Source organism: Acanthaster planci, linkage group LG14 (assembly GCF_054643075.1).
Source record: "Acanthaster planci isolate LZ-2023a linkage group LG14, COTS_SCS, whole genome shotgun sequence".
NCBI lineage: Eukaryota > Metazoa > Echinodermata > Asteroidea > Valvatida > Acanthasteridae > Acanthaster > Acanthaster planci.
This window is the reverse complement of record NC_141790.1, coordinates 2061975-2083643: the sequence shown is the minus strand read 5'-3', so window position 1 is coordinate 2083643 and position 21669 is coordinate 2061975. Positions and strand designations below refer to the sequence as shown.

Genomic DNA, 21669 nt, shown 5'->3' with positions numbered 1-21669 from the left:
ACAGTTTCATACTCTCCGTGCATGTCTTTGAACCCCTACAGATCTAGCATTCAAAATAGATCAAAAGGCTTCTCACCTCTAAAAGGTTGCACAACCCCAGCAGATTGAGTTCTATCTAAAATAAGGTTGTACAGTTCCAAAAGGTCGCACCAGCTCAGCAGGTCGATTAACTCACATAAGTTCGATTACAAACACGAAAGGCCTCACTGCGGAGCTCAGGAAGTGCCATCCGACTTGTTGAGATCCTGACATATTTTTTCTCGGGATAAGGATGTAATAAAGGCAAGATGTCGGCATCCTGAGACAATTTATTACAGGATGACGATATCGTAAAAGTTGGATGATGACATCCTGAGATAATTAATAAAGGGATGGTGACATCGTGAAAGTTGGATGATGACATCCCAAGATAATTTATCAAGGGATGAAGACATCCTACAAAGTTGGATGACGACATCGTCAGGATGTCATCATCCAGAGACATCCACCAAGTGTGATGTCAACTTCACTACTCGTAACAGGCGGTGAGACATCATGACGTTTTATCAGTCCAACTAATATCAGTTATGGCAATAGGACATGTGCTTTGAAAAACGCTACCATCTCAGGCCACCTGTTTTCACGGTGGATTGTCAAAGCACCTCATTGACAAATGTCATCATATCACTTTTACGATGTCTTCATCCCGTGATAAATTATCTCAGGATGCTGTCATCCACCTTTTAGGATGTCGTTATCCCATGATAAATTATCTCGGGCTGTTGTCATTTCATTACAGGATATTTCATCATGCGCTAAAACATCTCATGGTGTTGCCATATTGCCCATTATGTTGTCATGCTGAGATAAAATATGTCGGGATCTAAACAAGTAGGATGGCACTTCCAGAGCTCCGTTACGGTACCTCACAGCTGTAACAGACAGAATGATTTGAAAAGGTCTGATCCACCCACAAGTTTCCAAACCCCACACGTGGTTTCAAAAGGTCGTTTGCCTCTAAAAGGTTTCACTACACCGCATGTGTAAATTGGGCTTTGATAACAAATGTCATGCAACCTTTAAGGGTCGATGATAATGATAGAGTCGACTAGGGCAGAAATCGTCAATCTCGACAAGATCTATCAACCTCAAGGAGTGGAATGCTCCTGAAGGTCGAAGACCTTTTAAGGTCGCCTGATCCAGTGAATCTGCAGCCTGATATTAGCACTCTGAAATCAGTGATACATTTCACGACTCCTTCCTCCTCTCTGACTAATACACCGATCTTTAAAGAACATCTCTAAAAAAATAACTCCCTGGAACCTTCCACACCTGCAAGTTTATCACTGTCATTGGGTGTGTTAACTTGCACAAACAAATTTCCTTGTCTCTGTGAATCCCTATCACTTGTAATGCCATGTGATTTTGACATGTAATACCGTACATGGGGTGCAGACAGAGAGACCTGCAACACTTGTCTTTGCTGATGATGATCTTAAAGTCCTAAGCGTCCTACAAGTTTCAAAGTCTCTGAATGGCACTCTGAATCCTGAAAGGTCTTGTGACCTCTCAAAAAAGGCTGACTGTGCATGAAAAACTATACTACCTTAGAAACCCATGTTTGCTTTCCAGGACAGAGCGCACAGACGTAACCCCAGACCACAGTACATGTTGAGCTATCAAGATTTTTCATTTTTCACAGTGCTGTTAACGAACAAAACATGACCTCATTTTTGCGTGGGGTTTGCACTGACGGTTGAAAAGGTATGACGTCGGGGGAACACTGAATTTGTATATAATGGCAATGATATCTTGAAGCGTTAGCACAACACTCTAGTCTATAGCTACCAGCTGCGCACAACAAACTCTGTTACAGCAATTTTATCGTTTACGTTTTCTCAAAATGCTGTGGAAGGCATTTTGCCTGGTTCTGGCGTGGGTTCTCTTGAAGGTTTTTGTGTCAGTACGAAAATCCATTCGCAAACGGAATGCCCTGAAGAAGCTACCCTCTCCACCTGGTGCGCATTGGCTGCATGGCCATGACAAGCAGGGTCCCTTTGACCCGGGCTACAAGTGGCTGATTGACACTGTGGCAGCCTTCCCCCGTATTTACACCTTGTGGCTAGGACCAGCGCCTTTACCTGTGCTGGTCCATCCCAAAACCATCAAGCCGGTGTTGACTGGTACAGCGAGCAACATAAAAGCTGAATTCTACGACCTTCTACTCGATTGGTTAGGCGAGGGCCTGGGCACTGCTGAAGGTGCAAAATGGAAGAGAAATCGGCGCCTTCTGACCCGCTCGTTTCACTTGGACATCTTGCGCACCTACACTCCTGTTTCAAACGACTGCGTGGAGATATTACTCGACAAGATGGGTCGGGCTGCTGCCCAAGGCCACACATTCGACATACACGGCGGTCTTGTGCTGTGTACCTTTGATGTTATTATGCGCACTGCCTGCTCTAACAAGTCAAATTGTCAGGTGAGGTTGTTCTCATGGCGTGGTATCGCAAGGCTATAGATAGTGGCCAATTCATGAGATTCAAAAATAAAGGATAGAGTCATTACGCATGCTAAATCACGTGTCCTTAAGCGGGTATCATTCCCAGAACAAAGTGTGTTTTGAGTTTTGTTTATAAAAAATAAAGCCAATATATGGGATAGTATCCAGCACATCAGTAGTCTTAGTAAAGCACCTACCGTCGGCTGTATTTTTGGTAAACGATACTTTTGGGGCACTTTACTTTCGGTGGACGCTGTTTGTTGATATTTAATACTCACCACAGGTCACGTGATTTAGCTGGTGCAATCGATCTGTTGATGTTGCTTCTACCGAAAGAGCTTTGCATATGACAATTAACCGGTACCATTATTATTCATTGTTTAAACTAAAAGATAGATGGGGCAGTTATCAGGTTGAACTAAACTGCAGCAACGACACAATCATTCAGCAACTTTGAACTCTTCTCAAACGTTTGAAAACTGTTTTACGTCCGTATGTGTTTAAATGCATTTAAAAAGCAGAGGGTGCTGCTGCATATTCAGTACACATTTTCATCTGTTTGGTTCAAATTGAGGAACCAGTTTTTAATTACCTTTTGTCAGAGAGGGACTGATGCTTGCTGTTTGTTACACATATTAAATGACAAAACGAAAGTAACTTTCAAAAAAAGCGAATTTTGTTCAAAATGTAAAAAGTGTGGATTAGTTTTTGTGTACGAACCAATCTAGAATTCAGGCTTTCGTATTGGGATGAAATAACATGCGTTCTCACGAATAAGGAAATGTCATAATCATAAAGTCAAGTAGGGAGTGAAGTTTCCTTTTAAGAAGTGAAACGGAAGCTTGAAATAAGGTTAACTGAGGCACAACGGTGCATTTCAAGGTCTGTATTTAAATAAATCGATTTCAGCTACCCTTCATCTCAGAAGCATACTTAGTTCTAGAAAGTTCTTAAAAGTTTTGGCATTTGAGAAGTTGTTTTATCAGCTCCTCGTGCTCAGGGGTCGAAACTTAAGTTAACGGTGGTCCGCTGGCCCGAGGCTAGTAAAACAGTCGGCGGGCCAGCTGATCTGATAAAACTGGTGGTCCGGTGGGCCAGTTGAAATCTGATGTCCTTTCTGTCTTCACAAATATCTTTCAATAACCTTTCTTCACGTTAAATACTTGTTTTAAGAAAAAAAAATATTTTCACGAGTTTCCATTCACGTTTCGCTATCGAAGTGGTGAAAACACGTGCCCAAAGCTCAATGCATTAACCGAAGCTGCTCTGGTTCCCGCCGCGCCGCACCCATACAAAAGAATGCGTGATGAAAATATAGGAACCAGAACCAGTCTGTACTGTACATGTCCACTCTACATCGGCCGTACACGTCACGGATGCAACCATAAGGCTGCAGGTCGAAAAGACATCGATGTTGCAAGAGGTTTTCTGCAAGTTAATTCACATAACCTGGTCTCTTATTTATGCATGTATTTTCTGCATTCATGAGTTTAATTTGAGGTTGCTCTGCTTGTGGCTCCGGCTCAAGGTTTATCACCCGCTAGTTTGAATGCATCACGCATGCTAACCACGTGATACATGGACATTGTTGGCCAGTTTTCTGTTGCGATTGCATGAGTAGCACTATGTGAATTGTCTATAGTTTTCTTGTAAATTGTCGAATGTAAAAATTGTTACATAGATTAAGACAGGTGGTAATCACTTTTGGAGATAATTTTGGAAGCTGTCGTCCCCATCGATGCCATTCAATCAGCACAAAAAGTTGCCCCTAAAACAAAAACATTTCTGACTTACCGACCCATTTCTTTTTTTTTTAGGCAAAGCACAACTGTTTGGGGGCCTAACAAAAGACTGCGTGTATTGCAGTAGGTCTTAGTTAAATAACTATAATTATCGTGGGTTCTGATAAATGTTGGGCAAGTGTTGATCTTATTTGAGCAAGCAAATTTATGGCATGGCCTGCCCCATCGGGCAAACTAAAAAAAAACAATTTGTCGCAGCCTGCGCCATAAAAAGGATTGCTCAAGCGGCCGCGTGTGCGGTTCTGGTATGGAACCAACAAACTTTCAGCAGGACCAGTGAAAATTTTGAAGTACTGGTCTTGCTGGCTACCAGGAAAACAGGTTAATTTCGACCCCTGCTCGTGCTCTTAGTGGCAATAGCTTTTCAGACCTCAGTCATTATCTGACACGATTTTTCTTTCCACGTGTGTGCTTTCACTCTATTTTAGATAAGGACAGTAGGTCATGAAAAAGAGATGAGTGTTCTGTCGGCATGTGAAACCTTGTTGCGTTTCATCCAGAAACGGCAGTATGGCAGTCGGCTTCTTCTTAACCCCTGGATCTTTCGGCTCAGTTCCAACTATGCAGAGTATAAGAGTAATATCAAGTTTCTCCACAACTTTGCCAAAAAACTGGTCGAAGATCGAAAGAAAGAAATACTGCAAAAGGTAAATGTAGTGGAAGACCTCAATAGAAACATGTCACTTCCGTTGCAGTCCGTTGTAGCTCTGATGTTCTCATGTCCCAGGCTGAGATTCTCGGTTTCATTTGCAGTATGATTCACAACTGCATCTGTGTAGTTTGTGATCTCAAGATCGAGCTGAATTGCCCGAAATTCCCAGTACAGTAAAATTCAAATATAAAGCAAGCACTGAAGTCGCAAGAGTGAAAATCTCTCCTCGATCGTGGGGGACCTTAATTTACACTTTTTGTGCACGTCCTGTTTATTATCTCATTCCATTTATAAAAGCTAAAAATGGAAAATCCTCGTTCCATCAATTCCTGTAGTATTTTGTTTTGCTTAACCTGGCGGCGGGCAGAGTTGCCACACTGGGGATCCAATTTTTTCTAATTACGTAATTAAAAACTTTTTTCGGCGAAATGCAAAAACCTCCTGTTAATTTGTACCTCAGGGACCTGTACCCCCGGGATTTCCGCCCATGGAGTGACATACAGAAATTAGAGACCCAACTCGAAGAAGAAGAAGACTTCGAATTTCATATGACACTAGCGTTAAATCTGACGATGTTGTTGTAGTAGTTTTTTCTTTTCTTCCCCTGTTAAATGTTGAACTGATTTACATGATAACGAGCTGAAGAATTTCTACTCCCGATGCAGGCTGAAGGAGGTAACCCCATCACCAAGCCTCGTGATTTCTTGGACACGCTTGTCATGGCCAGAGACGAAGAGGGCAGCGGACTCACCGTAAAGGAGATGGTAGACGAGGTCAACACTTTCCTTTTCGCCGGCCACGAGACCACGGCTACTTCCATGACCTGGTTGCTGTACTTTCTGTCTAAGTATCCTGAACACCAGACCAGAATCAGGGAAGAGGTGGACAAGATGCTTGCTGGAAGAGACTCCGAAAGGATTACTTTGTGAGTAGTTTCGTTTTTCTAATGCGCTGGTGCTTTCACCAGAATGTTAATCTGGGTGCACACGTAGAAATGTTTGCAGAATGAAGGGCCACCACAGAGGCTAAACTGTGCAACAAATGGGTTGGTTGTTACTCACTCTGTCGGTCAATCATGAACGGACTTGCATTGAAGCATTCTTGATCTTCTTTTCCTTCTTGAAAGTGCAGAAAACTTCCCTCTCCTCCTAATTGTTTCTCCTTTCTCTTTTCCTTACTCTTTTTCATCCTCTTCATCGTTCTCCTACCGTCTCCCCCACCCATTTGTCCCCTCTTCCTGCTAATGTAACATTGTACAAGACCCAAACCAAAAAAGGCAAAAAAATAAATAAATAAATAAACAAGTAAGACTAGCGGTTTCAGAACCGTAGTCTGACTGCAGAAGGGTGTAAGGTCTTGATGACATCATCAGGTGAATTTAGATGAATAAGTAAATAATCTTAGCATTCAGGTCGACGTGTCTTCTTCACGAATCGCAGAGGCCCTTCAAAATCCATTTTACAAGACCATTGGTAAATCACGTAAATGTGTACGTTTCAAGCATTTTGCAGTAACATAAGACCTTGATTTAAAAAGTATCCAAAGACCAATCCTCATTCAATTTTGTAGGCGGATAGAACCTCATTCTTTCTTTTTATACATTTTTATTGAAGTTTGAAAATATGCCTTCTAACTTCTTGTCTAGACATTATTAATTGATAGTAGAGATTCTCAAAAATGTTTGTCTTAACATCATGACGTACTCTTACAATGTTTACAGATTGTAATGCATGTCTTCCGAATGCCAAAAAGACGCTATTACTTTACTCTTTCATAATACTTGCATGTCTTAGATAGCTTTATCCTCAACATTTCAAAAATGGAGCCAAAAGCCTCTGTTCTGCATTTGCACAGCCGTAGATTTCTAGATTGGCCGTTTTCTTCTCTGGGGTGTTCTACATTTTTTTAGTGGCTTTGGTTCTACCCTGCGCAGAGCCTAGAGCGTCAACTGTGGTTCCTCATTTTTCTAATTACTTCATTGAAAAAAAAATACAACCAATTGCAAACACCTTCCGTAAATTCCTACCTCTGTTCACGCTGAAAAGTCTACTTTAGTCATCATTCACAGGGGACTTCCCCTCAGCTGATGAAAATACTACTCAGAGCCGGCCTCTGGCCAAGTCCCATAGGATTGTATGTAAATATCTCAGCCACGTGGCAAGAAGGGATTGTTTACGCAGACGGTGCCTGGGCAAGCCAGGGCGCGGGCGAGTCTTATATCAATGTTCGGTCACTCTGATATTTCTAGACAGCTGAGTTGTTCCATTGTGTGGTCAATTGATTGTTGAATGGCTTGGCCGTTGAGCCCCCCCCCTTGACTGGAAAAAGGGTATCCTGACCCTACTGTGACCTTTTGTCTGCGCATTTTTATTTGCAGGGAAAGGAGGACAACCACTGATCAATTTAGAAGGGATTGCAGGGTCTACAATACAAGAATAATGGGGTGATCAGTGATGACGTTATTAACACTCAACATTTAAAACAAATGAGGCCCTTGCAGCACAGGGTATTAAGTAACACTTTTTGGCTTCGCCTAAAAACGACAGTGCCAAAGCTAATACCAAATTTCACACAATGTTCATTTTTGTTCAAATATTCCGTTGCAGCAAGGACCTCAGTCAGTTCGAGTACATGACCATGGCTATAAAAGAGTCTATGCGAATGATGACTGCAGGGCCCTTGTTCGTTCGTACGCTAACTGCTCCATACACGGTAGACGGCTTCACAATCCCCGAAGGAACCTTGGTTGGAATTGGCTTCCATCAGCTCCACCACAACCCGACTGTCTGGGGTGACGATCACATGGAGTACAAGCCGTCTCGCTTCCTGCCTCAAAATATCGCCAAGATGGACCCTTTCTCGTACTCGCCGTTCTCTGCAGGGTCGAGAAACTGCATTGGTCAACAGTTCGCCATGAACGAGATAAAGGTATTCACAGCCAGAATCCTCAGACGTTTCCGTCTGAGCTTGGTGAAAGGGGAACCAGACCCCATTCCCTCTATGAATATTTCATCGAAACCCTTGAAACCTTTGCATATCAATTTGGAAACAGTCTGCAGGGCATCTTAAGTGCAGAGTTCAGCAAAGTAAATAAACAAACAGCAAAACCTTTCTGGGAAAATGGGAGTGGAGAAGGTTGAGTTGTGAAAAACACTCATGAAGGGTCAGCAGAGCTAAAAACGGAGAAAGTAATTCAATTCCATGTCAAATACTTAAGATAATTTTCCAAAATTTGTCAAAAGTTTCTTAACATTATAGCAAGATGTAGCTGCAGGAATTGACTGAAATTGAAGCTTGGGCCTGCAGGCATTTGAACTTTAATAGTAAACTAATCGCCTTGTGGATTGCTTTTCAATGTTTAGGAATTGCTTGTAAGATAAAACCTCTCTTGCATTTAGTTAGCAGTGCTTAACTACCTGCTACAGCTCTATGCATTGAAATTAAATCGAAGCAGTGGAGCGTAAGATGTCCTAACGTTTCGAACTTACCAAGTTCTTCTCAAGCTTCTAGATGCACTATTCATTATTGACTGCCAGTTTTACTGAGTGTTTAATTTTCCTTTTAGTTTACATTTTGCTTAGTTTTCTCAATATTGAGGTTACGTGGCTTCTAGCTAGCGCCTTAAAAACTTCTGGCCAGCCCCCCCCCCCCCGAACAAAGTTATTGACAAATGGGAAGAGCCACCGACACAGGGTTGGATAGCTCAGTTGGTAGAGAACTGGTACGGTATTCCGGAGGTCACGGGTTCAAATCCCGTTCCGTTTAATATCTTCGTTCTTTTTATAAGTCATTTATAAGCATCTAGTTAGTTTCTTTATAGTTTTTTTTTTATTTATTGAAGTTACGTAGCTAAATTTTGGTTTCAGACAGAACCTTAGTAAAGTACAGTTGATCTAGCAATCTTCACCTTAAGATATAAACATTTTTGTTTACCTTTCGAGTTTTTGCATATATTTGCAAATACTGATTAATAATTAACTTTTTGTTTTTGCATTTGAACATTTAAAGAGGTCATTTATATGTAATTACAAATTTTCCTAGAATCTAAAAAACATTTCTATGACAATCACTTTCAATGTTTGCACGAAGGTGTTGGGGGCAAACGCAGACCTGTAAAATTCATTCTTCGCTTATATTTCGAATGGATAGTGGCATCTCATTTGATGCCAAATTTGTTGCTTCTTTTGCTTTTTTTTTTTCATTTTGCTCTTCCTTCCTTAAAACACCCGTTTGATTCTCATTTGGAGATGAACCTTTTTTAAGCTCTAAAGGAAAGTACACTTTTTTGTACTCTTTTTTATGTAAATGGACTATATGGACTCTTATTTTGAGTTAGGTTAAGTTTAAGGTGCACTTTTTAAACATTCAAAATTGAACATTTCCTGACAAGTGAGGGCCCTTTTGCCTTGATGTAAGCCAAGGAAGACACTGCTCAGTTTGCATTTTTCATGTTCAAATTGTGAATTCCAAATTTGCTATTTCAAATCATTTCTGAGAAGAAGTTGCTCCTCAACTTGTTACCATATACTTACACAACAATAAATTACCAAATCGATGATGGCAGTGTTAGAAAAAATCAAGAAATTCTTTGTGCACAAATCAGTGCAACTCTCAATGGTTTCAGTAAAATTTAGCAAAATAATTCAATTTCATGGTCCCTTTAACGATTCAGCATGAGTGCTTTGTCTTCAGTCAAGCCCTATGCTTGTCACTAGTGCGACAAAAGCTTTGAACGGAAGTCTATTTTCCAGAGGTAAAGAGAGATTATCCACGCTGGAGAGGAATATAAAATGATGTAGTAAACGATGTTTAAGACGGGGGGGGGGGGCGACGATGACAAACGTCGGATAGAGATGAGTATAGTTCATGACCATCTACACGTAGATTATACGGATTGTACACAGCGCATTGCATTCCCCGCGCGACCCTGTTGCTCTATGCTGCAACATGCCCTTGAACCGCAACTCCGAAGCACACTTCCTCGGAGTCAATCCTACTTTCAGTCGCACAACGTAACCCGCACATTCTACCCACACAGACCCCCAACTCATACCGTATGTGTCCCGCCAAACCACACACCGAAAGCCTCTGTCTATGGAATTCCATATCTGCCGTCGCCCGTCGTCCGTCGCATTTTGCTTTTTGTTGTGTCCCAATTCTGCCATTTACCAGTTCCAAACATGCCATTTTCCGCCGTGCGTCGCCCGTCGTGCGTCGCCCGTCGTCCGTCGCCCGTCGTGCGTCGTGCGTCGCCCGTCGTGCGTCGCCCATCAAATGGGTTGCATAGGACATGCAAAAGCCGTTGTTTAACAAATGACAATGTGATGATTCCATTCACTTCTAAAGATCTTTTCCCAATAAGGCAAGTATAAATCCCACCTGCAAAGCATATACTAGTCACATAATTAATTCCAATAATGCTAGACTACCCCTGCCCCTTGACAAGAAAATATCGCCTTTCTGAGAATTCAACTAAGTGTTTTTTGGGGAAAAACATTTTCAGCAAAAATTGTTCCGGCCAACTTATCCACAGTGTTATTCTAATTTGCATACTGTAAAAATGTGCTGACTTGTTTTCATCAAATTCCAGGAAGAAATCTGCCAACCGATACAGATATTCTATCTTGTCCTCTCAGTTTCACCTTGAAATCTAGAAATACTAGACGTGCTGTGGATAACAAACTGTTTATTAAATGTATTGTTAAGGGGCAATTACCACTTGGTTTAAGTTTCAGAAAATATGACGTGTTGGTTTTTGTGGGTATGTATGCCATGGTGGATAGACCAATGAGAACAGGTTGTCCAGCACATCAGCATTATTTATGGGGCTAACAAGTAACGTTACTGTTTAAAAGACTTCTGTGAGCCAACCTGCAAATAAAGTCATGTCTAATTTGGAGTATACAGCAGATTTCATCATAGGTATACCCGCCCTCAAAATAATGTTGAATCAGTTCGTCTCTTATGAAAACTATTGGGAATCAAATATTGTAAATAATCTATTATTTACATTCCGTTCTGTGGGATATCGTGCAGGGACGGACAGAAATATCACATAGGCTATAGACCTAAAGTCTGGCTGTTAACGAGTAAATTGAAGTTACGTCTAGAGTAACTTAGTTATCGAGAAAAACAATCTACCGTAACAAAAGTCTATTTTGTTGATTTATTTATGTAACCAAAATGGTGTTATTTCATATACACGTTACTTAGCCGATGTCAGGACATTATTTCTTCTTTCAATTGGAGTTTCCGCAACTGCAAAAACGAATACATGTACATGTACATCTTCTAGTTCTATTGCTAGAATGAGAGTCAGGCATGGTGGATCGATCGAACAAGGACATGTACATGTGAAACGATCAAGGGTCAAAGTTAAAAATACCACTGCGCAATCATGACAAAAAAAACCACGGGCGACGCACGACGGGCGACGCACGACGGGCGTCGCACGACGGGCGACGCACGACGGGCGTCGCACGACGGGCGACGGGCGACGCACGACGGGCGACGGATGACGCACGACGGGCGACGCATGACGGGCGACGCACGACGGGCGACGCACGACGGGCGACGCACGACGGACGACGCACGACGGGCGACGCACGACGGACGACGCACGACAGCAGATATGGAATTCCATATCTGTCCGGTCACGGCACAGCGAGGTCAATTACCTCCGCTCACCCTCAGTTTTAGCCCGTAAGAATTACGTGTAGATTTCCTAGCCATCCAGAGACTTAATGTTGTACACAACCCAATGTACCGAGAAAGCCTCACCCTTTCCTTTCCCTCGTTGACCAAGTCCCCCGTAGCTCACCCATGAACAGCCTTTCACCTTCCCGCTCCCAAACGTCTCGGACCTTATCGCTCTCCATAAGTCAGTGAGAACCAAGTGTGTACAAAATCCCCATAGACTTTTCTTCCATAGACTTTCTACAGTATGAATTATTCATAGCCACCCTAATCCAGTGCTCCCATTGGCTAAGACGCGGCCCCAAAAGTCTATATAAAGTGACCAGCTCTATCGATCAGCACTGAATATTCCCGAACGGGCAGTTTTGGAGGAACAATTCCCTGACCTTTCGTGTGTGTTTTGCTCCGATATGAACAACCTTTCTATCACTCCCGAATAAATGGCTCAGATTTGGACGAGCAGTACTTGAGTAATATCCAGCCTTACTAGTAGCAGTTGTTCATTGTAAATATGTTGAAGATGTGAATAATTCTTCGGAATAAAACAGTAGTGTGTGTATAAGTCAGTCCAATGACTCTCACTCTTTTATGATAACGACTCCCTACCCCAAGAGAGACGGTACAGTATGAATGAAGACCAAGATAGACAAAAAGCATACAGGAGGGCCCTCAGTGCAGACCAGCAAGCCGCCTTCTAAAACTACAAGAACTGTTATCAACTGTCACATCAACTGTCACACCTTGACGATTTAGCCAGCTAGCGTGTGCCGACGTATGACAAATTTGGTGACTACGCTGGCGTACTTCGAGTAAGTTATGGGCACGTTTTGTGGAAGTTAAGGGCACGCTGAAGCACGCTGGTGTGCGTTGTGGTACGGCGAGGTCGCATGGTTGCATCTCTTTGTGAAGACACAAAACTCAGTTATTGCGGTACTGGCCTATGCACCATTAATAAGATTGGGAAAATAAGGGACCACCATCGAAAACATGTTATTGTGAATATGGTTACACTACCTTATGCCAATTATGGCTCATTTACCCCACTACGGTCAAAATCATAAATTTTAGTGAATGTGCGTGCACTTAACATTTGCCCGTTTAAAGTTACATCACTATCCAGACATTGCATAGTGCAATCTTAAATTCTATCGTAGTATATAATACATATCTTAATAATGCCCAACATGGTCAAATATGTTCCAAACAAAGCCCATAACCTGTAGAACTGGAATTGAAAATCATCAGAAATCTAAAAACAAGAGGAAACACTGTATTGAAGGAAAAACATTTGGCATATTTAGTATTGGTGAGTATTTGATATTATAACACCTCACCCATAAATTTTGTATTTTTATGGCCGAAGGCAGTTACTTGACATTCGCTATTTTTGCTTTTAGCCAAAAAGAATAATTTCTGTAGAAAACTATGAACACGGCCAAGTGCAAACTCGGGAGCTACTGGCTCACGATCTGGCTCATTGCACAATCCACTCCGAGCGAACAAGAGAGCTAGGGCTTTTTTTTTTGGTACTCACCGCTTAGGCGCGCCATGAGACGCGCAAAAATATGCGCGTTTGGTGGAGAGCACGCTGAGTACGCGTAACTACTTCACTCCAGCATGTATGGTCTTTGCGTACACGCAGAACGCGTGCAAGAAAACGCTTGTCGCTGATGATGTTCACTCCCATACCGGTGCACCACTTAGTTGAGAGTTAGCGCACGCGCACTCGATCACTTTACTGTGGGTTTTGGGGCAGGCGACGTCGGACATCGTTCCGACACTTCTTTCCTCGGATGGACAACATTATTTATTTTTAACAAAATACAAACAAATCAAGTTTGAGACAACTAAAAATTGATCAGAAAACGTTATATACAAGTTTTAAAAAGAGTTGTAAAATCAACGGAGAGGAATCCAACTTGAGACAGAGGATTTCATGCTGGGAGTACTCCCAACCAACACACATATCTGCTGCCAAACCCCGGGTGAATGTAATACCCTTGTGCCTTATTATATAACCATTCTTTAAAGCCTTTGGCAGAATGCGAATAAAGCACGACACAGAGGGCACCCTCTCTCGAAACTGTCGGCTCCATCGAGATCATACGCGCCCCGGGTGAAGAGGGTAACTTCTTCAGGGCATTCCGTTTGCTCTTGGCCTTTTGAAGTGACATGAAAAGCTTCAGTAAAGCATGCGCCAAACTTCGGCAAAGTTGTGGTCAGTGTTGCTTGTTAAAATGGTGACGCCAGCCTGCATACGACTACATCAAATTCATCTGCGGAGATCTTCCGCGTTTTGTAAAAGTTTGCTGAATTTTTTCCAGGAAAATATAATCAGGCTTCAGATTTCCTTTTTGTGATGAGTTTTTTGTTTATCATAAGCGACATTTGGGAGGAAATGGAGTGAAAAATACGTCATATTTCCGAACGTAAAAAAGGTATGTTAAACTCGAAAGTTGAATTGGTTTCCATTTTACCACACATTCTGCATATCTTAATAATTGAAAGAGTGTTTGGAAAAGGTTTAGCATGTTATGTTTAAACTATTGCAAATTGTCCTTTGTTGGTCTGATCAATTTTAATTTTGGCTCTCTGTATGTGTGTTCATGTCCCGCGTTCATGTACATGTACTGGACATAAACTATCAACGCACCTAAACGTATACTTGCACTAATACAGACAAATGATTCTCGTGCAAAATATTCAATTCGCAATAACTTGAAAATACTACCGACGTTTTTATCGGGTCTTAAATTAATAATAACGGCACTTTTTCATTTGTTTGGATAAACTGGAGAAATTGTTTTAAAATGGGAAAGACTGTGGACGTATTGTCTTTCAACTCTGATCGTGTTTACTTTGGTAAAAACACCTTTTCAGAATTCGTTTCAAATTTTGTGCAACTGGGTTTATTATAATATGATGTAGTTAATAAGTAACATTCTTACCATAAGTTTGGCTTGTCACTCATGAACGATGCATTAGATATACATTTAATAGACCAGTTACAAGACAGGAAACCACAACCGTTTGAGAAAAAAGAAAAAGACCTCTTTACTAATAAATTCGTGATCATTTTCTCATGCGCACAAAATGGCCTTGGCGGCAAGAAGTGTGACCGGGCCATTGAAAATGTACAAAAATGTCAGACAACCTGAGAGAAAATGATCATCGAAGTCTCACCTTTGAACGTTTTCAAGGGCCTGCTCACACTTCTTACCGCCAAGGCCATTTGTGCGCACGCATGCATAATTATGAATGAGTGAAGAGGTCTATTCGCATCCGGGGCACATTATCTCAGCGAAGGGTAACGACAACCAGGATCCAGTGTTAAGAGTGGCGGTTCATGGGGCCTCAGTTAATTTGATTAACCCTAATTGTTTCCTGACGTGGCGCACTCAAAAACATCTCTGATTATCTTAATAAAACGCTGAAGTTCTTGAAAGTTGGTAAACTAATACTACACTTACAGACCTAACCACAACTTTGTTAGAAAAGTGTTCGTTTTGCACATTGAGGCAAAAATCGAAACTTCCAGCCAAATGAAAATTGGCAACTGGTGAATATTTACCAGTCATAGTGATGTTCCATAGCACTGAAGCATCTTGATGAGACTATGCTGTTACCCAAGTATTGAAAGGCTTAAGGAGTTTACCAACAAAACCGTTCCTCATTTTATGTTGAGGGTCACGTGGGGCTAAATCCGGCCCTCTGATTGGTCGAGAGCCCGTCAAAATTACTTATTATCGACCATGGTTAGACGGGCTTTACTACTCCGGTATATTGAGAGCAAAATTAAGTTGGTATTTTTCACCAGATGGCTGTTAATACAAAGTGGCTTTACCCAGCGTTCAAGTGCGAATCCTGCAAAAGCTGATGGTCAAAAATTGCATTCGTGCATTATTATCCCCTATAGTAAGGCCGTAGCCTCATTCAAGTTCGGCTTGAATCATAATTGCTGACACAAGCTGTTTGCAGGATTGTGCGATAAGCGTATGCATGAGACAGCAAGCTATGATATTGTCGGTTGTTTCGTATGCCCTTTGGACTGCGCTGGGGGTAAAAGGGGTCAATTACAAAGACCACGTGTTTACCCCCCCCCCCAAATGAGTACACCCCCAGCTGATGGCCTCAGAATGTCTGTTCAAAATGACTGCAAACTGCAATAACAAAGACGAATGGGCTCTCCCAGCTTGTGCAAACCTGTTTGTTTTCCAGTGGTTTACATATACCTTTCAAGCATTCCGGACGCGCGCGGTCAGGTCACGGTTTGTAAATGGCATTCAGGAATGACACAGTCATGATTATTGAACTCTGTTCAACCTTGCCCTGGTGCTGCGTGACCCCATTGGTACGGCATCTGTAGCTGTCAAGGGTGTTCATTGTTGTTCCCGAACTAAAAGCACAATACACCACTTGCAGATTTCGGACTCAAGGACGGGTGAAGTGACGGTGGTTATCGTGGATGTACATGTACGTGTATACCTGTGATGGGAGAAGTATATGTATTTTGAGCGGACACTACACTGCGTGGTCGCATAGCCTTTCACCGCAGCTTTGACTTGAACAGATTCCCAGTTACAATGTTGTGGCGGTTATTTTGCGTGATTCTGGCATGGGCTTTGTTGAAGTTTCTTGTGTCTCTCTGGAAGGCCATAAGCACGCGGAATGTCCTGAAGAAGCTACCCTCTCCACCCGGGGCGCATTGGCTGCATGGCCATAACAAGCAGGGTCCCTTTGACCCGGGCTACAAGTGGCTGATTGACACCGTGGCAGCCTTCCCCCGTGTCTACACCTTGTGGCAAGGATTAACGCCCATGCCTATGCTGGTCCATCCCGAAACCATCAAGCGCTTTTGATGGGTACTGTGAGCAACAAGAAATCTGAATTCTACGACCTCTTTAGTGATTGGTTAGGCGGGGGCCTGGGCATTGCAAGAGGCGCCAAATGGAAGAGGAACCGGCGCCTCCTGACCCGCTCATTCAACTTGGATGTCCTGCGCACCTACACTCCTGTTTTCAACGACTGCGTGGAGGTGTTGCTTGAAAAGATGAACCAAGCTACTGGCGAATGTCAAAAGTTTGAAATGTACCATGGTCTTGTGCTTTGCACCTATGATGTTATTCTCCGCACTGCCTGCTCTTACAAATCAAATTGCCAGGTGAGATTGTACTCTGGAGTGGGCCATTTTGTCGGGAATCTCTTTTCTACACTGCATTTGAAACTACTACTGGAAGAAATTGATGCTTGCATCTTTTAAGATAGAAATTCAAACTATGAGGGTATTGTTGTTTATACAAGGTGAATGAAACAGTTGCAATCACGTGAAATCGGTTGCACGGTTATCTCGGAGAAGATAGGGAGAGTTCCACAGTTTACAAAGTTACTTAAAACCTGTCCTAATGACGAATATTTTACTGACAAATAGCCACTACGTACCCAAGTCGTTAACTGGTGTTCAGTATTTGTTTCTTGTAATTTCACACAATTCTAGATCTCGAAGATTGAGCAAGAAAATGGGATTGATGTTCTATCGGCATGTGAAACCTTGATACGGTTCATCCAAATGCGCCAGTACGGCAATAGGCTTCTTCTCATCCCGTGGATCTTTCGGCTGAGTGCCAACTACGCTGAGTACAGGGATGCTTTCCAGTACCTCCACAAATTCGCCAGAAAACTGGTCAAGGAGCGACAGAAAGAAATATCTGAAAAGGTATATTATTTTCTTTCCTGATGCCTGTCGTCTTGTCACTGACACTTTCCGTGCTAGGCTTTCGATCTAAATATCGTACCTCCGTGGTAACTCCAAAATTCAGCTTCAATTCAGATTCAATTGGTATACCTGTTTTCATGGAACTTCAAATTTGATATGGCACCGGCATTTCTTTGTTCTTTTCCCCATTTGATGCTGTTTTGTTTCACATTGTCAGTTATGTCCTAAGTATTTCTACTCCTGGTGCAGGCTGCTGCTGGTGTCCCATTAACCAAGCCCCGTGATTTCCTGGACACGCTCATCATGGCCAGAGATGAAGATGGCACCGGACTCACCGTGAAGGAGATGGTAGACGAGGTCAACAATTTCCTGTTTGCCGGCCACGAAACCACGGCTACTTCCATGACGTGGTTGCTGTACTATCTGTCTAAGCATCCTGAACACCAGACCAAAATCAGGGAAGAGGTGGACGAGGTACTTGCCGGAAAAGACTCCGAAAGGATTACTGTGTAAGTATAGTTCTCGTCATTCTGATTCGCTAAGGCGTTAATTGATCTATTACAGCAAAGTCTCAGTACATGCTTGTAGAGTGTAGAGGTTAAAGTAGACCACGGGACAAGGGTTTAGGAGTTCAAGCACTGCGTTGTTCAGTCATGCACACAAAATTTTAAGTCAAATCCACTTTGAACTTCGTATGTACATGAAGAAACGTCACGATTACGTAATCCTATGAATATCTAGAGAATATTACATTTCAGTGCAAAACCCATATACTTTGTTGATTCGTTTTATCAATTATTTTGAAATTCGTTTGATATTTGTTTTGTTTTACCAGGGTATAAGCCAATCAGTAATCGATGACCTTGGGACCTTAGGCTACAAAAATGAATAAAAATATAAAAAGTAGAATCACAAGCATCACTGTGATTAACATTTATACATCAACAATTTTATCCTAAGCCAGACAAGATATTAAATATACCCAAAACCGAGTTACATTTTAAAGATTAATATATAGATTTGGAGAATTTAGGAAAAAAAATTAAATCCCATTCTCTTGTACACAGTAAATAATTTTTATTCATTAATAAACCAATGATTTCCAAACCCTATCTTGACGGTATGGAGCAAAACGCGTATTTGGTTGGTGTATTTGTTCCTCGAAACTACAAATGTGGAAAAATCCTCAGTCACGTGTCTTTTTTTGGGGGGGGGGCTTGGGGATTTTTAAATGGTTTGTTTTGGGCATCCTGGCGCAAGTCGGCTAAACAAGGCTTGTCTTGGCTTAGTGTCTTGGCAGCTTTGTGTCCAAATGAAAGTACTCAAGTCTGGAGCAGATACGAAACTTCGCGTTTCTTATTTTCTTGTTGCTTTAAAACATTCCTTTACAGTAAGGACCTGAGCCGTTTCGAGTACATGACCATGGCCATAAAGGAGTCTATGCGAATGATAACCGCTGGACCCGTGATGGGTCGTAAGCTGACAACTCCTTACACCGTAGATGGCGTCACAATCCCAGAAGGCACAACCGTTGGAATTTGTTTACATCAGCTTCACCACAACCCGACCGTCTGGGGCGACGACCACATGGAGTACAAGCCTTCTCGCTTCCTGCCGGAAAATGTCGCCAAGATGGACCCTTTCTCTTACTCACCTTTCTCTGCCGGGGCGAGGAACTGCATTGCTCAACAGTTCGCCCTGAACGAGATGAAGGTATTCACGGCCAGAATCCTGAGACGTTTCCGTCTGAAATGGGTGGAAGGGGAACCAGACCTGATTCCCATCATGACGTTTGTGTCAAAACCCATGAAACCATTGTATATCGATTTGGAAGCAATCCACAAAACCTCTTAAATGGAGGGCATCTGGAGGAAAGCACAAAGCAAGAGCATTTAGGGAAAATAAAAGCAGAGGCTGGTAACAAATTAGTAAGGCAAAAACAACCAAACTCCGCCTATTGCCTGGCAAAACAAAACGAGGGGGAATTAGTATCAATTCAGGCGATTCACCAAAGTGGGCCTCCAAGAAGTAGTTTGCAACGCGTTGGCCAATCACAAAGCGCGAAATCTAAGAACCCCTTTCAAACGCGCATTGGATTGGCTGACGTCGCGCATTGGGCCAATGCGTTGCAAACTCTTTTAGGCGCACTATTGTGAATCGCCCGCATTTTCAACATCCAGTATCTAATGTACATTTCTCAAGATGTTTGAAATGTCTTCATTAATTTATCTGGAAAAATCTTCCACTAAAAACAACGTTGGAAAATGATCCATTCTGTTTTTTTATTATAATTTTTTCAATTAATTTCTTTAACTTGCTCAAGCATTGGGATGTTTGAAGCTTGTGATTCGTTGTCACAGTCTCGCTCACTAATGTGCCCATTGATAGTTTAGCATTTGGTTTTTAAAATTAAGAAAAAAACCTGATGTTAGATCGAAAATAATGATAAATGGAAGAAACGGTTTCAGGGATTCTAAACAGGTTTCAAGGATTCTACTCCACCTACCCATTGGAACGATGTAATGCTTTGTAGTGCCTACTAAGATTTTGTAAGATATTATCCTACAACTAAGGTAGCTAGTAAGACTTCTGTCCACACTGAGCAGCGTAGGTGACACCACGTCCCGTCGCAATTGTTGGGAGATGGAATGCGGTAGTATTGTGGAGATAATATGATGCCTCAAATGATAGATAAAGGGATTACGGGATGTAGTTTGGTAGATATGTAAGACATGACATTTAAAAGTTGATGTATGATTGTTATTTGGATATGGTTAAAAGTCACTGTTTTATCTGGTCTAATTAATCAAATAATACAATGTATATGCGGTTTTCGCATTGAGTTAAAGTAAAAAACGGGACCATTCTGCTTAAGGAAATTGCAGAGAAAGCCATTACTTTTCTCTGTCAGTAATTGCCAATTTGTCTCTTTTGTTCTTTTTGTAGTCAGCAACATTTTTCCTCTTCAGAATTAAGTCGACATTGCCCTCAATGAAACATATTAGAATGCAATAACCACAGAGATAATGTGAGAGTGACCAACACGGGTGACAATATGATTTGTTGTTCCCTTTTGTATCTAACGCACTGGTAAACCATTTTAAAACTAATAGTCTTTTTTGCACTGCTAGTCTTTTATCGTTTGCGTCTTTATGCTATTTTCCAGTTTGTCCTGTTGGAACACTGCGTCCAATCCGCCATGGTGTTTGAGCATTACTCTATCCAGGGCGTTGTTTTCTCACATGCCTCTAGTCCTAAACCGACTGATCTATAACTCGCATGTCAGTGCCCAAACCGAACAATCCTGAAGTGTTTAGACCACAGAGTCTTCATGGTTTTATGATTTTTACAACTTTTCGGAATTCAAAAATCTTAACTGAAAAAAAAAAATCATGATAGCTGCAGAGATAATCAATCAGGATTAGCAAGTACCACTTTGAGCCCTCTTCCTCCTGAGGCGCCTTTCCAAGGAAGCCCAGCCATACAGACTTATACCTGAGCCTCAGCGCTTCCTTCCGTCGCGCCATATACCCAGCAAAGAAATGAGGCCGAGGGGTACCCCCCAACATGTCCAATCCCTATACACATTCCAGACTATTGTTACTTAACACATCCCCCCCAAGATGTCTAAAAGGAATTCCCCAGATTCCTGCGAGACAATGACCAACACAAAGCAGGGGGGTCTCTCCGTCTCATACCTTGCTGCATATGTCACGCCAAGCAATATCAAGTCTCCTGTGAACAGCGGGAGCCCTTTTTCGTAGGGCATAGGCCTACAACGTCCATGACAAGGAACATTTCGATCAAGCACTCTACTGCATCACCACGACGCTGCATCGAAATGGGTATAAGTCAAGCCAAATCAAGATGCAGACAAAAGATCCACCACGGCCGAAGGGGCACCTATTCCCAAAGCCAGCTATTTTGGGCCAGTCTGCTACTCTCCCCGACCTATCCAGCGCATCCTCTACAAGCCCTGGAATCTCGAGCGTGCATGCCAATGCTTGCATATTGACTGTGCCCTGGTGTGCACGTTGGGCATACACTGAAGCGCTTCCGAAGTGAGTTCAAGCTTTATTTTCTCGAAGAGGTAGTTGGAAAAATAGCGGCCATTTTAACGCATTTCTTTTAATAGACGCCGCGCTAGCTCATTGTCATGGAGGCTTAGACTCGGAATTTAGAGAGACGAAGAAAATTTAAACATCTAACACACGAGACGTAAACTCGGCTTCCAAAATAATTTAATAAATGATAACTACAGAAAATCATGATGTGAATGAGCCCACGCCCTGAAGCCAACTGTCACGAATAATGGGCAGTGGAC

The 21669-nt window shown here is 42.2% G+C and overlaps 1 protein-coding gene and 1 pseudogene across 2 annotated transcripts; both read left to right on the top strand.

Moving 5' to 3' along the window:
- The first annotated feature begins 1706 nt into the window (after nucleotides 1-1706).
- On the top strand, nucleotides 1707-12194 carry LOC110985989 (cytochrome P450 4F4-like). The gene is made up of 4 exons (XM_022247540.2): nucleotides 1707-2461; nucleotides 4713-4931; nucleotides 5602-5861; nucleotides 7543-12194. Exons 1-4 carry the CDS (start codon nucleotides 1883-1885, stop codon nucleotides 8003-8005), a joined length of 1521 nt encoding a protein of 506 aa, XP_022103232.2. The 5' UTR covers nucleotides 1707-1882; the 3' UTR covers nucleotides 8006-12194.
- Nucleotides 12195-15906: 3712 nt separating this feature from the next.
- Nucleotides 15907-20455, top strand: LOC110985987 (leukotriene-B4 omega-hydroxylase 3-like; annotated as a pseudogene). Its single transcript, XR_015427738.1, has 4 exons — nucleotides 15907-16793; nucleotides 17127-17345; nucleotides 17595-17854; nucleotides 18737-20455. The product of XR_015427738.1 is annotated as a leukotriene-B4 omega-hydroxylase 3-like (transcript).
- The last annotated feature ends 1214 nt before the right edge of the window (nucleotides 20456-21669 follow it).

Excerpts from the sequence above, each read along its gene's own strand:
- LOC110985989 (XM_022247540.2), top strand. The coding sequence starts at position 1,883 with ATGCTGTGGAAGGCATTTTGCCTGGTTCTGGCGTGGGTTCTCTTGAAG. Across the intron at positions 2,462-4,712 it reads CTAACAAGTCAAATTGTCAG|ATAAGGACAGTAGGTCATGA; the intron begins GTGAGGTTGTTC and ends ACTCTATTTTAG. Across the intron at positions 5,862-7,542 it reads GACTCCGAAAGGATTACTTT|CAAGGACCTCAGTCAGTTCG; the intron begins GTGAGTAGTTTC and ends ATTCCGTTGCAG.